Raw genomic sequence first — 13,376 nt, 5'->3', positions numbered from 1 at the left:
GGAATATTAGGAACGTGTGATAAATGGTAGCGAAGGTCATGAAAATCAGTTTGGGTAGGGAAAAGGATGTGGCCGAACACATCATATCCCAGAAAGGTTTGCTCCTTTGCATTATGGTTCATGCAGTCCACAATTTGTGCTCCCCTCAGTGTTGACTGTAGTGTCAACACTGCAGTTAACACTCAGGGGAGCGCAATGCTCTCCTTAGTGTTGATTGTAGTGTTGACACTACAGTCAACACCGAGGGCAGCGCAAATTGGACTGCATGTACCTTGATGCAAAGGAGCAAACTAAGATGTAGTGTCTGGCCACACCCTTTTCCCTATCCAAACTGATTTTCATGACCTCCTCTACCCTTTATCACACATTTCTAATGTTCCTTTTTGTAAAAATTGCATACCGGCTCATTGATTACACTTCATCCGGCCCAAGCAAGAGAGTACTGCCTGAGTCAGAGATTCCAGCCCGACTGCGGACGTAAAGATACGACTCGTAAATGGCTTCTGTGAATACCAAAAGTCGTAAAGTTAGACTTTAGTCTCAGATTGCCTTTGTGAATCTGGCCCATGATGTTTCCAGATCCATATTGGTGCATGGGGATGTTCTCAGTAGGAAACTGCCTTAGGAAGAGGCCGCACTTTTGCTTACATACTCCATCTCCCTTGTCACCAGGGGCCCAAAGTGTATTCTTCAGTAGATCTAAAGTCTGGCTGCAGTGGTGATCTACTGTAGAAGATAGGAGAATGGTCTCATTGTGCTCTATGGAAGTGACAACAATGTAGAATAATGATATCTTGAGGAAGGGCATCCTCAGATCATTGCTCAATGCCAGCCTTTGTCCATTTAGTTCCCTGCAAGCAAGCCTTCCACAAGTCTCACACAGTTGTTGTTTGGAAGCTTCTTGGTGCACTTCTCTCTTTGCTTAATTGCATTTGTAAATCAAGATTGATAGTTTTTAAGTTGAAAGTGAATTATTATGAACCATATATATATGGGGCTTACCACAGAGTAAATTGTAAAATGAAAAAGTTTACTTGGTTGTGTCTTTTGAGGAATGGGCTAAAGTATATTGCTAGTATGTACAGACAAGGCATTCATCTGGCCTGATGATTGGTGCCTCACCTCTAAAAGCCTGTTTTGTTCTTCTTTTATCCTGCCAATAGATGGAGAAGTTACACATTCGCATGAAGCAGCTGAAGCGCCAAGTGGAGGAGTCTGAAGAGGAGGCAACGCGAGCCAATAACAACAGGCGCAGACTGCAGCGGGAGCTGGAAGATGTAACTGAGACAGCAGAGTCTATGAACAGGGAGGTCAACAACCTCAGAAGCAGGCTTCGGTAAGGCAGCTTAGTGCACTGCTCTGTGAGGCAAAAAGAGAAAAATGAGGCACATCTTGCTACCCCTCCTCTTCCATATGTATGAACTGTGCAGTGTTTGATAGATGTTCGTGTGATCTTCATTGGTATTATTGGTGTATTTGGTGCTTCTTGGTCTTGGAATCTCAACAGGTCCCAGGTGGCCTTTCAGTCTTGATGTAGCAACAGATATTTAATTGGAATATCTAGTTTGAAAACAATCTCGATCAATGTGTAGCTGGATGGGTGTCTAGGTAATGAGCTAATCTAGATTAATTTAAGGTTTGACAGAGAGCCACATACCTAGTTTTAAGGATCGCAATTGGGCAGCTGCCTAGCTATTATTTAAGGTGAATCTATTTCTATTCAGTTAGATGTCAGCTCGGATTAATGTTTAGGTACACCGATGGCTGTTTGCATAGATATCTGTTTTGCTGGTTCAGATGATAATCTGTTTAACGGTTTTCTAGGAGGATAGGTTAAATCTATAGTTGGTGGTGGCTTAATTGCTAGAGGGGCAGCTTACTAATAGGGAGAGACCCATGGTTGTATTCATGGCTAATTGGCTGAGTGAATAAATACATTTCTTGGTGGATGGCTGGCTGGTTCATTTCTAGTTACATACTCCCATATTTTTGTGGGTGTCTAGTTCTTTGGATATCTAGTTAGCAGATAGCTAGTAGGTCATGAGCTTGTTTTGCTAGATGCCTGTTTGGAGAAAATACCAAATCCGACTGATGCCTTCTTTAGCAGGGACATAGTTTGAAGCTTACATAATGGAAACGTTGGGGATCTTAAGGCGCATAGATGCCTAGGTGCTTCGGTGCATCGTTGAGTAGATGTTTGTAAATTACTGATGAGCATACCAAGCATTCCTATGGTCCTCAGATGTGTGACTTGTTAATGCATTTCTTTTACACCTGTTCTAATCCTCAATTAGTGATTGTCTATGTTTGCAATCGGTGGCAAATAACCAAGCGGCAGTGTTTTCTATATGTCAGTAAGAGCAGAGGGCAAACATCATGTAACTGTGATGGATAATGGTTCCTTCTAGAGTACAGAACTTTTGCTTTGTTGGGCCAGCACTTTATTTTCAACTGGAGCAGGCTATGGTAGGATAATGAGGGCAAAAGAATTAAAAGCTCACTGAAACCTCTACTATATGGTGAATACGGCTGCTTTTGTGGTGGAGACATAAAGCAATTCACCTTATGTTTTCTTTGACATGACACTCATTCATTTGATGCAGTTGACATGCCAGTCCATGCTACTTCCTTCTCTATTTTTTCACCATATTTCTACCTTGTGATCTTCCTGCGTGTTTGTTCTTCATTTATTCACTCATTCTCTCGTTTTGTTTCTCCTTTTTCTGCCTTTGCATCTGTCACTCATCTCTCTACCCATCAACTTAACAGCAAGCTAGAGCGACTGCAGCGCAAGTACGTGGTTCCGTATTATCCTGCATGACCAGTGTGCTGCCTGACATGTTCTCAACTACTTTGAGTGCTTCTCTGGGCAGCCATCCTTTCCGGAATGGTGGCTTTATTGGAATGGGGAGAAGCACAGTCCAAGCTCACTAGTGCATCTCACACATACCTTTAGCTAGTTAGTGAATTTGCTGCAAGTGACTCCCTCTGTAGTGCCCATGTAGAACCTTGCTTACTTGTTTCTTTGTACCTTGTGTGGCTATAGATACACATGTTCTGCATACCTCTGCATCTAGGCTTGGGCACGGAAGTTTGCAACTTGTTTTTGTTTGAAGATGTTTCGAGTAGCAAAAACTGTTGACAAAGGTGCTGTTCCCTGAGGCCTCTGACGTTGGGCAGCAAGAAGCCAAACATCTACTCCAAAAGCCTTCGGGACCTGAAGAGATAATGCATCCATGAAAGCACTAAACAACATCAGGGCCAGCACAAAACACCAAGATAAATCTTTTCAGGATGTGTTGCTGGCCATTTCATGCTTTGCACACTTCTACTATCTATTGTTGTGTGTGGATGTTCCAAGTTGTTTTTGTTTAATGCGGAGTTTTCAGTTTTGAGATGATTTGTGAATCCTCCCCAAAAAGGACACTTCACCAGGACAAAGGCTCCACCTTAGATTGTTTGTTTTACCCCTATTCGGTTTGGATGTTCTTTTTGGATCTTTGGGACCATCCTGTAGCAGAAAGCAATCATTGGAATCCGAACAAGTCAGTCTGTTTTAGACAGAAAAAGGACACTGTATGACAGGCAATGAGAACAACTCATAGGGCAAGTGGGTTCTGGAGAACACATCCTTCCAGATCTCCCCTAAATGCAACAGCAAGTTCCCCTGGTCAGACCAGCATATGATACAAACAAAAAGACCATCCGTTACAGAAGAGAATATTGGTGTACGCACTAAAAAATGAAAGGTTGGGCCTCTCCTGCCATTGACTGTGGGCAGTGTTGACAAAGGAGGAATATTCAATATCCTGAAAGGCCATGGGGAGCAGAGTCTCCAATACAAAGACTCTGACTTCTGAGAGAATCCATCTCCAGAACCCCCAATAATGCCGCACCAGGACAACACTATGCTTAATGCTCCACCGTCTACCCCATCCGAGGATCTTCCCTCCAGGGCTTAACCTTAGTACATTAATCTTTCTCTTGAAATATATTTTGAGTTTCACGAAAATCAGTCAAGGGGAGAGGGCAGTTATAGGGTTTGTTCATCCAGTGATGACTTTGGCTCTGTGTAATGAATCTGCCTAAAAATTTGCAGGCAGTTAGTAAGTTAAGGGCGGTGTAGGGCTTTAAGGAAAAAAGAGGGGAAAAGTTAAAGGAGTAGTCAAAAATCGTTGATTTGCTAATAACTTTGGTTCCCAGATCTGCAAACAATTTGGCAGATATTTGGCATGTTAAACTTATTTCTAATATGTTTAGTTGACTGCTGCCTGCCACTAGGGGTATGGTTTAAGGGGAGCAGCAAATGCTGTGGCAGCTCCAGCGCTAAGGTGGAGGAGCGTCCGAAATAAAGCGAAAATAAAATGATATTAACTTGCGTTATTATCATTTTATATTCTCCCACTTCGTCAGCTTTGCGTGAGGGGGCGGGGTCAGGGGATGAGTAGTAGCATCCTCCTAAGTGTGCAATGACTGTTTGGCCGGCCCTCTCGGACCAGCCAACAGTCTTGTTCAGTTTGCATGTTCTCCGTGCAGGCTGCATTACAGCCTGCGTGGAGAACATGACCGGGCTCTCAGTCAGCATCTGAGTGCCCAAACCCGGGGCTCAGACCAATCACAGCGCTGCTAATGCTGCGTTGTAATTGGCTGACTGGGAGCATGGGTTTGCCTCCTGTTCAGGCCAGCGAGGGAGGAATATGGAGGAGAGACGCAGCAAGGAAGCGGTGAGAAGGTACGTTTTTAATTTTATTTTTTAACACCAGCTTACCCCGTGTCTTCCCCCCGTCCTCCTATCCCCGCTACCTTTGATCCGTGCTGGCCGCCCCTGAACAAATGTTCATTTGTTAATAACTTTAACACCCTTTCACAAAGCCACACAAAATTCATCAGGAATATACATTTTCTGTTGCTTTGGCAAGTTAAGCCCAGTGAAAGCATCAAAAGTATCGTACAGATCTAACAAGCTGGGGTAAGTTTAAAAGTGCGGGGAGAAGGGTAATTTGATTTGCATATAACTTTAGCACCATTTGACAGATTTGCATGAAAGTTGAGATGCCAGATTTGGGTTTAATTTGCATGCTGCATTTACAACAGGTGGTTGGCACATGGAAGGTTGGCTGACTGTGACAAACCTCTGCTCCACATGACTTGAGGCTGTATGCATGATTGTGACAAGGTAGGTCGACACAGCTTGGTCTGTGGCCAGGCCCTGCAATCAACCTCTGCTGCCTTAAGTTAAAGGCCATGCAAAACTGAGGGGGCCTCCATCATGATATAGACATAATCATATACTATATATTGTATATATATTGACTTATGTTTAGTATGAGTACAAAGCCGGAAAAGCACCAGAAAGAACGAAACATAGATACAGATGTCTAATGTCTAAAATATTATAGGTAAGAAAGACAAGAAAAGAATCCGAAGACAGGTGAAAAGTCGATAAATAGGTTGGTGTCTCAGCATCTGGAGAAGCCACACAACACATGACATCACAGGCAAAAATGAGCCTCAGTCCAAGGCCTATGAAATCAGCTGATAAATCCATGCCAGACACCAAGTCAGACAGGAGACCAACAGATGCCAAAGCACCAAAGCAGCTAAATGGCAAATGTCCAGGCGACCACGACATTGTAAGCCCAACCCGAATTGGCGATAAGTCTGCACCATGGACACCACAGCAATTTTTGTTGTGTATGTAGAGGATGCTATTTTCTGAAAGTTTACAACATCTCTTTACGTGCTACTCAGATTACATGTAAATAATCACCTAATTAAAAATAATGAAAAAATAAGAGCCATGTTGCTAGAGTTTTTAACCCATTGATGCCTACCGGCACATTTTTGTAAGTCTTTGTCCTAAAAACCTACTGAGCTGAATAATAAGGCTATGTTTACATGCCAAGTTTGGTGTAGTTCAGCTGTGTTTTCTGTAACAGATGGCAAGGATTCCTGTAGCCATTAATATGGGAAAAGTTTCCCTCCCTCTCCCTGGGTGTAACTGCACAAAAGTTGCCAAGCCAAATCTAAATTGGATTAACTTTTTTTTAAAATGTTGAATGCAGATTTGTAACATGGCGTCCAAGTTATTAGCAAAACAAAAAATGCCTTTTCAGTTGATTTGTTGTCCTGACTATTCACTGGCTGTATACATATAGTGATGTGTATATGGTTAATAACACGTGTGTGCAAGTGTAAAGATAAAGAGAATGAGAAAAACTGCCCTGGAGTGGATGGGATGACAAATGTAGGCACTTTGTAAGAGTCCACTAGAGCATAAGTTGATATAAGAATTGAATAATGCATATAAGAATTGAATAATGTAAGGTGGATAATTTATGAAGGGGAACGTCGTTTACGACGCAACTTTTAGCACGCAGTGCTATTACAACGCGGTTTTTAAATCGCATTCTATTACAACGCATGACTCTGGGGGGCGCTCAAGGATAGGGAATACTTTTAATTTACTATCCAACACCTTCCCTAGTGTCAACGGGGACTGGTGTTGGAATAGTAAATTAAAATATTCACTATCCAACACCCCTTTGTATTATGCGTTGTAAAAGAATGCGTTATAAAAACCGCGTTGTTACAGCATGCGTGCTAAAAGCATGCGTTGTAACAACGTACATCCATTTGTGAAGGAACAAAACTCCTGCACGATATAAGGTGAATATGATGCATGAGTTTGAAACAATAAACTGTGTGAGTTAAATAACGTAGTGCAGGAGCAAAACTCTGTCATTCACTTGAGTTTCTCGGATCTGTCAACTATCCCTAGACTTAACTTCATTTTTTTTTTTTTTTTTTTTAAATATATTTTTATTGCAGGAATTAGCCAAAATTACATGTCGGACTAGCAATACAGTTACAGTAATAAAATATTGGACACATCCGATCCCCCGTGAGAAAACGACATGAGTACACAGCCATTCAGCCCACAACCCGAGGGTCGGGCGGCGAACACAGGTGGGGATCTGATAGAAGGTCAAAGCTGGTCCGGATAATCCAATGGGTTTCATCTGCTTTTCTAGATCAACCTACCAAAAGGGCAAAAGAAACCCCCCCCCCCCAACAGCCCAATGATTCAACTTGTCCCCCCCCCCAACCCCGCCATCAGTGTATTGTAGTGTGTGTAGGAAGAGCCTATGGGAAAAACCCCAGATGATTCTATTCATATCTGTATTGTGAATGGTTATCGGGACTCGGAATGTGCCGCATCCTCACCCTCGGAATCGCTGGAAGCGCAATAATGTCTAAGGGCCTGCACTAACGTCTCCCATTCTAGTGCTGATTCTAGCGCTCTCTCGTTGTGCTGCCGCCTAGCCAATTGGTATCGCAGAGTGCTCTCCCCCGCAGCCCATTTCAGAAGTTCGCTGTGCCACCTAACTCCTGTTGGACCAACTCTTGCCTTCCAATTCCTAGTCACCTCCCGTTTAGCGAGGATAAGCCCCAAATCAATAAATTTACTCGAAATTTTATTTTTTGGGGTATGCGGGAACCAGTGTAAGAGCCCCACCGCCGCGTCGACCGATAAGGACCTCCCCATTACCCTATTCAGAGTATCCTCTATCACAATCCAATAGGAGGACAGCGCCGGGCAGGACCACAACATATGGAGGAGGTCCGCCTCAGGCGCTCGGCACCTGGGGCACTCTGCAGAATCCGTGGCGAAGTACTGCTGAATCTTCGCCGGGGTCAAATAGGCCCTGTGGAGTATGTAAAAATGAACCAGTTGGAAGCGGGCATGGCGTACGCCCTTCCAGGCACGGCGCATGAGTTGTGACCAAGTCGTCTCCGGTATCTCCTTCCCTATGTCGGCCTCCCAGCGGGTCCGTAGAGTGGCGAGGGGGGCCAACCCTTCGTTAACCAGTCTGCTATACAGGCACGTGACTGTCTTGACCGTCCCCGCGGACATCATAACATACTGGCACACCGGAGACGTAGGCGGTTCCTCTAACCCATTTTTCCAGTGCGCCTGAATCGCTCGGACCAGAGCCGTGTGCAAGAGGAAATCGCCTCGGGGAACATCGAAACGGTCTATGATCTCTTGGAAGGGCAGTAACACCCCGTCCTCATAAAGGTCCCCCACCAACTGCAATCCCGCGTCCTCCCATTGCCCCAGGCGTGACCAATCTCCTCCGTAAGGCAGGGCCGTCGGCATCCCTAGCGGTATTTCTGGTGCATACGGAAGCCTCAACTGTCCCCGGGCGTGGGCGCGATTCCAACATAATCGAATGGTCTTTTCTTCGAGCGTCAGGTCCTGCAAGGCCAAACGTTGTCGCAGTGTGATGAAGGAGATAACATGCCTGGGCATCCCCGTGCCCCTCCCGATCTCCGGGCCACGAAACTCCCTCGCGACCTCCTGGGTGAAGGTCTGCAATTGCGCCGCCAGGTAATATTACTCAAAATCCGGCACCGCAAGGCCACCCTCAGACTTCGGCCTCATCAGGGTCTTGAGGGCCACTCTCCGGCGGCCCGAACCCCAGAGGAATCCCACCACCATGGATCGCAATAGCTGAAAGGTGGCCGGCGGGACCCAAATCGGAAGCGCTCGAAAGTAGTAGAGCAACCGGGGGAGTGCCACCATTTTCAATAGAGCAATCCGCCCTGCCACCGAGAGCGGCAGGGTAGCCCAAAAGTCCATACTACCACGCAACGCGCGAGTACAGCGGGCTATGTTCCCATCCAGGAGGTCGGTGGGGTCGTGGTATATGTATACCCCCAGGTACTTGAAGCAGCTGGGTTCCCACCTAATTTCCCCACTGATGTCAGGTCTGGGCGTTCCCCTGCGAACCGGGAACAGACAAGTCTTGGCCCAATTCACACGAAGGCCCGAGACCTCCCCAAAAGACGTTAGTGCCGTCGCAGCCCCATTCAAGGCAGCATTCGGGTCCTCAAGGAAGAGCAACAGGTCATCAGCATATAGCGAGATATGATGCGGGCCAGATGGTGTCCGCAAACCGTTGAAGGAGACCCCGGACCGGATCAGCAGCGCCAGTGGCTCCACCGCTAGCGCGAAGAGTAGCGGGGACAGTGAACAACCTTGTCTCGTGCCTCGCTCCACCGGATATTGTTGGGAAATCAGCGGGCCTGTCCTTACCCTGGCCGACGCCGAGGCATACAGTAACGTGGTCCACCTGACAAAGCCCTCCCCCAGACCAAAACGCAGCAGTACTCTGCGCAGGTAGTCCCATTCCAGACTATCAAAGGCCTTTTCCAGATCAACCGAAAGAACCACCGGGCACGGGGCTTCTATGTGCGGTTCCCCCAGCAAGCGAAACAGCCTGCGAATATTCATGGTCGTGTTTCGCTTGGGAATGAATCCAGCCTGGTCCTCGTGTACTAAAGAGCGCATGTGCCCTAGCAGCCTCGATGCCAATATGCTGCTCAGGATCTTATAATCGACCGTCAGCATTGATAATGGTCGGTAGGACGCCGGGTCAGTCGATTCTCTTCCAGGTTTGAGGAGGGGAACCACTAAGGCCTCACAATCGAGCCGGGGAGGCGACCCAATCGCTTCGCCTCTCTGTAGACTATCAACAGCCGAGGCGCCAAGAGGTCAGCGTAGGTGGAGTAGAATTCAACCGGAAGGCCATCCAGGCCCGGGGTCTTATTCCTCGCCATCCCTTTAATGGCACTACGGATTTCACCTAGTTCGATGTCGGAGCCCAGAGCCTTCGCCACATCTGGCTCCAGCGTTGGCATCTCTAGGGGTTGCAGATACTCATCAATCAGGTCGGGGTCCCTGGCTGAGTTACTGCGGTACAGCTGTTCATAGTAGCGCTGGTAGCAGCCTAAAATCTCCGGCTGGGTGTGCACCTCAGACCCCTCCGCCGTGCGCATGGACGTCGTCAGAGAGGTCCGGCGTGTGGGATTGGCTAGCCACGCTAACAGCGCGCCCGACCTATCCCCCTCCGTGAGCGACCTAGTGGTGTAGGCCTTATAATCGAAGCAGCGCAGCCTTTCGACTTCCGCCGCCACTGTCTCTCTTGCCGCCGCCGTACGCTCCTGGAGTTCAGGATGACCGGGGTGGCGAAGTTCCATCTCGTGGAGCTTCCGATCAGCCGTGGCCAAGTCATCAAGGATGACTCGCCGCATGCCCACTTTTTTAGAAATGCAGTAGCCCCTGACCACTACCTTAAAGGCGTCCCACTCTAACGCTCTCGATCCCGCAGTACCCCCATTGGACGCAAAATACTCAGATTTTGTCCTCCAGGTCCGCCTTAAAGACTATGTCCTCCAAGATCTCCGGGCGCAATTTCCAGGTGGGCACACTAGGAACCCCGGGAAACCAACAGAAGTCCACTAGGAGGGGGTTGTGGTCCGAGATGGTCCTGGTCAAATATTCAGAGCGGACCTCTGCGGATACCAACTCTGCCGATCCCAGAAACCCATCCAGTCGCACGTGCAATTCATGTAGGCCAGAAAAATAGGAGTAGTCTCTAGAGTCGGGGTGCTGTGCCCTCCAAATATCTGTGAGCCCCCAGTGCGTCTGCCATTCCTTCCTCCCTTTTGCCACTCGGCGGACTGGAGAGTCCGGGAGGGGGGGGGTGCGAGCGGTCGGCCTCTACGTCCACTACTGAATTAAAATCACCACCCAGCAAGAGGGTTCCCGAGAGAAAGTGGGCCAATGAACCCGATAACCCGGAGAGGAAGGCAAGCTGGTCCACATTAGGTGCATAAATACAGCAAATATTCAAGTCCCTACCCCCCAGTGTGCCTGAGAGAGCCACGTAGCGACCCTCCGGATCCACCACCGATTTCGCAACCTGAAAGGGAACCCCAGCCCTGATCCATATTAGCGCCCCCCCTTGCATAAGCTGAGTACGAGGTATAGAAGACCTGCCCTCTCCATCTACGCTGTAGCGCCGCCCCTTCCGCCTTGGTGAGATGAGTCTCCTGCAGCAGCGCTATCTGCACCCCTCTACGCACTAGATAAGCGTGAACCTTGTGTCGTCTCGACATAGTGTGAAGCCCCCGTACATTCCAAGTGATGCATTTCACATTAGCAATATCAGCCATTGTCCCATATTGTCTGTCCCGGGCTTTCCCACCAAGGCTCCAACAAAGAACGAGCGACAGTCAAGTCAACACTGATGGCGGCCATCTTCCCCAACAAAAACTCAACACCCGTCTGAAATAAACCCCCTCCCACCCACCCCAGAACAGGACCCAAATAGTTCCATCTAGTTCCCATCCAAACCATATCCCCAACAACCCCCCAACCCCGGACTAATCCTGCGGTCGCCACCGCAGGGAAGCCTTAAGGGCTAGGTGCGGGCTGGGCGCCAGTAATGGGCCTTCGAGTCTCTGACTACCGAGACTAAATTGAGCCCAAGTCAAAAAAGCGACAGCTCGATCGGGGCCCCACCACGCCCCCACCGGATCCTGTAACCAATCGCCTCCCCTACCACACCCGCCGCAAACCCCCACCCAAAGGGAAGTAGCTCACCCAGTCATCCCTGCCCATCCAGCATGCCCTCAGCTGAGTCTGGAGTAACCACTGGCAAGTGAACACTATCGGTCTCCGATTCCTCCGTGTCTGTTTGCGCCCCCTCGCCTCCGGGTTCCGATTCTTCGACAATGAGGCCACTTTGCGAACCAGACAGAGTAGACCCCATCTCCAGTACTCCTCGCCGCTCCGCCATTGTCTCCACAGTCGAAGGCTTGCCCGGTTTGCCGCGGCGGCTGCGGAGTCTTTTGGAACGACGTTGTTGCCCAGGTTCCACAGCCAACTGGGACGACGAGCCGAAACCATCTTTGCCGGCCCTATAAAGTTCGAGCCAATTACAGACTTCCTCCGGGGAATCATAGAACTGGGTTTTGTCGTCAATGATAATACGGAGCCTTGCAGGAAAAAGGAGTGAGTGCAGGATGCCCTCGCTCCGGAGCTCGCGCTTGACCGCCAGGAAAGAGGTCCGTTTACGCTGGGTCTCATATGTGTAGTCCGGGAAAATGTTCACCTGTCTATTCTCCACCTGATAAGGGCCGTTATGCCTGGCGGCATTGAGGATAAGGTCTCTGTCCCGAAAATGCAACAAACGCAACAAATGCAACAAACGCGCCACCACCGGACGCGGGGCGCGGCCCTGTTGCGGCGGCCTCGCCGGCACCCTATGTGCCCGTTCCAAGGTGTAGAAGGAGGACAGACCCTCCGGAGCTACTTTGTCCCGGAGCAAAGCTTCCAAGTAGGCCACCATGTCGCCATCCTCGATCCTCGATCTTTTTCCGGCAGGCCCACCACCCGAATATTGTTCCGCCTGTTACGCCCTTCAGCGTCCTCCGCCCGTTTTTCCAAGGCATCGATCCGGGACAGGGCATCCTTCATTGTCGTGGCCAGAGTCTTCTGTGCTGGCTCCAGAACCTTTAGTGAGCTCTCCACCTCCTTAACTCTGTCCGAGAGCTTGCCGTGGTCTGCCCTGAGGAGGCGCAGGCTCGTCGCAACCTGGGCGATGTCTTGCTGTAGAGCCGATCGCGTGGTTGCAATCGCCTCCAGGACCCGGTCAAATTGTTGTTGTAGGTGGGGACCACCAGTGCTCTCGTTCATCCTTATCCGGCGCCTCCGTGTCCGAGGCGGCCGGGGTGGTCCCTTTGGGCCCCCTCGGTTTCCCCATGGCGGTCGAATCCCGTGGAGGAGAGTTCGTCAGAGGCACTTCCAAGTGTGGACGTTGACTACGGCACTCCTGGCACGCAGTCGTCGTGCAGAGGGTCGCCGATCGTCGTTGCCAGGGTCCACTACTCCTCCGACGCTTCGGGCCGTGCCACCGCCGTGTCGCCGGAGGCCAACGAGGGGGAGGCGGAGACGATCGGCGCCAGGCCGGGTAGGCCCGCCTGGCCGATGAGGATCTTGAATGAGAATCACCAGTGCTGCCGGAAACTCTGTGGCGCCAGGTCGCTGTGCTGCCCATGAAGTGCACGGGGCTTCGGCGAGTTCAGGCACTCAGCGGGGGGCAGTCGGGTGTGTCTCGTGGGACCGTCTTTCCACTCAAGGCCTCCGGTCATCCGTGATCTGTTCTCGACGAAAATTCGACCAACAATCCGTCTGGGGATGGCCACCGTGCTCAGATCCTTCCAAACCATCAACCAGACTAACGTGTCTCGGAGAGATAGGATGTAGAGAGGATGCGCGGAGCCCTGCTAGGCTTCCACGGGTCTAGGGTCTCAACAAAGCAATCGAGAAGGTCCGGGCGCCATCTTGGGTCCCGCTCCGCGGTCCCCGTAACTTCGCTCTTTCGTCGGAACAACCGGTTTTCAAGTATCACCTGGCGTCCCAGCAGGTCCCCTCTGATCCGATCTTCGGTTTGCGGAGGTCGGGGTGCCCCGCGGACTCCGATCTGCAGGATCAAAGCGGGCTCAGTCCCGGAGCCGAGCTC

General features: G+C 49.6%; 1 protein-coding gene across 3 annotated transcripts in view; it reads left to right on the top strand.

The window, feature by feature from the left end:
- LOC147701804 (myosin-10-like) overlaps positions 1-13,376 on the top strand; it is a 633,212-nt gene that overhangs the window by 608,260 nt on the left and 11,576 nt on the right. For all 3 annotated transcript variants that reach the window (XM_086930428.1, XM_086930427.1, XM_086930429.1), the window contains exon 41: positions 1,164-1,336. In XM_086930428.1, coding sequence (XP_086786554.1) covers positions 1,164-1,336 — 173 coding nt within the window. The remainder of the gene's footprint in view (positions 1-1,163; positions 1,337-13,376) is intronic.

The sequence above is a fragment of the Lissotriton vulgaris genome, chromosome 7 (assembly GCF_964263255.1).
Source record: "Lissotriton vulgaris chromosome 7, aLisVul1.2, whole genome shotgun sequence".
NCBI lineage: Eukaryota > Metazoa > Chordata > Amphibia > Caudata > Salamandridae > Lissotriton > Lissotriton vulgaris.
The sequence above is the reverse complement of the archived record's forward strand: the minus strand, read 5'-3'. Positions and strand labels throughout refer to the sequence as shown.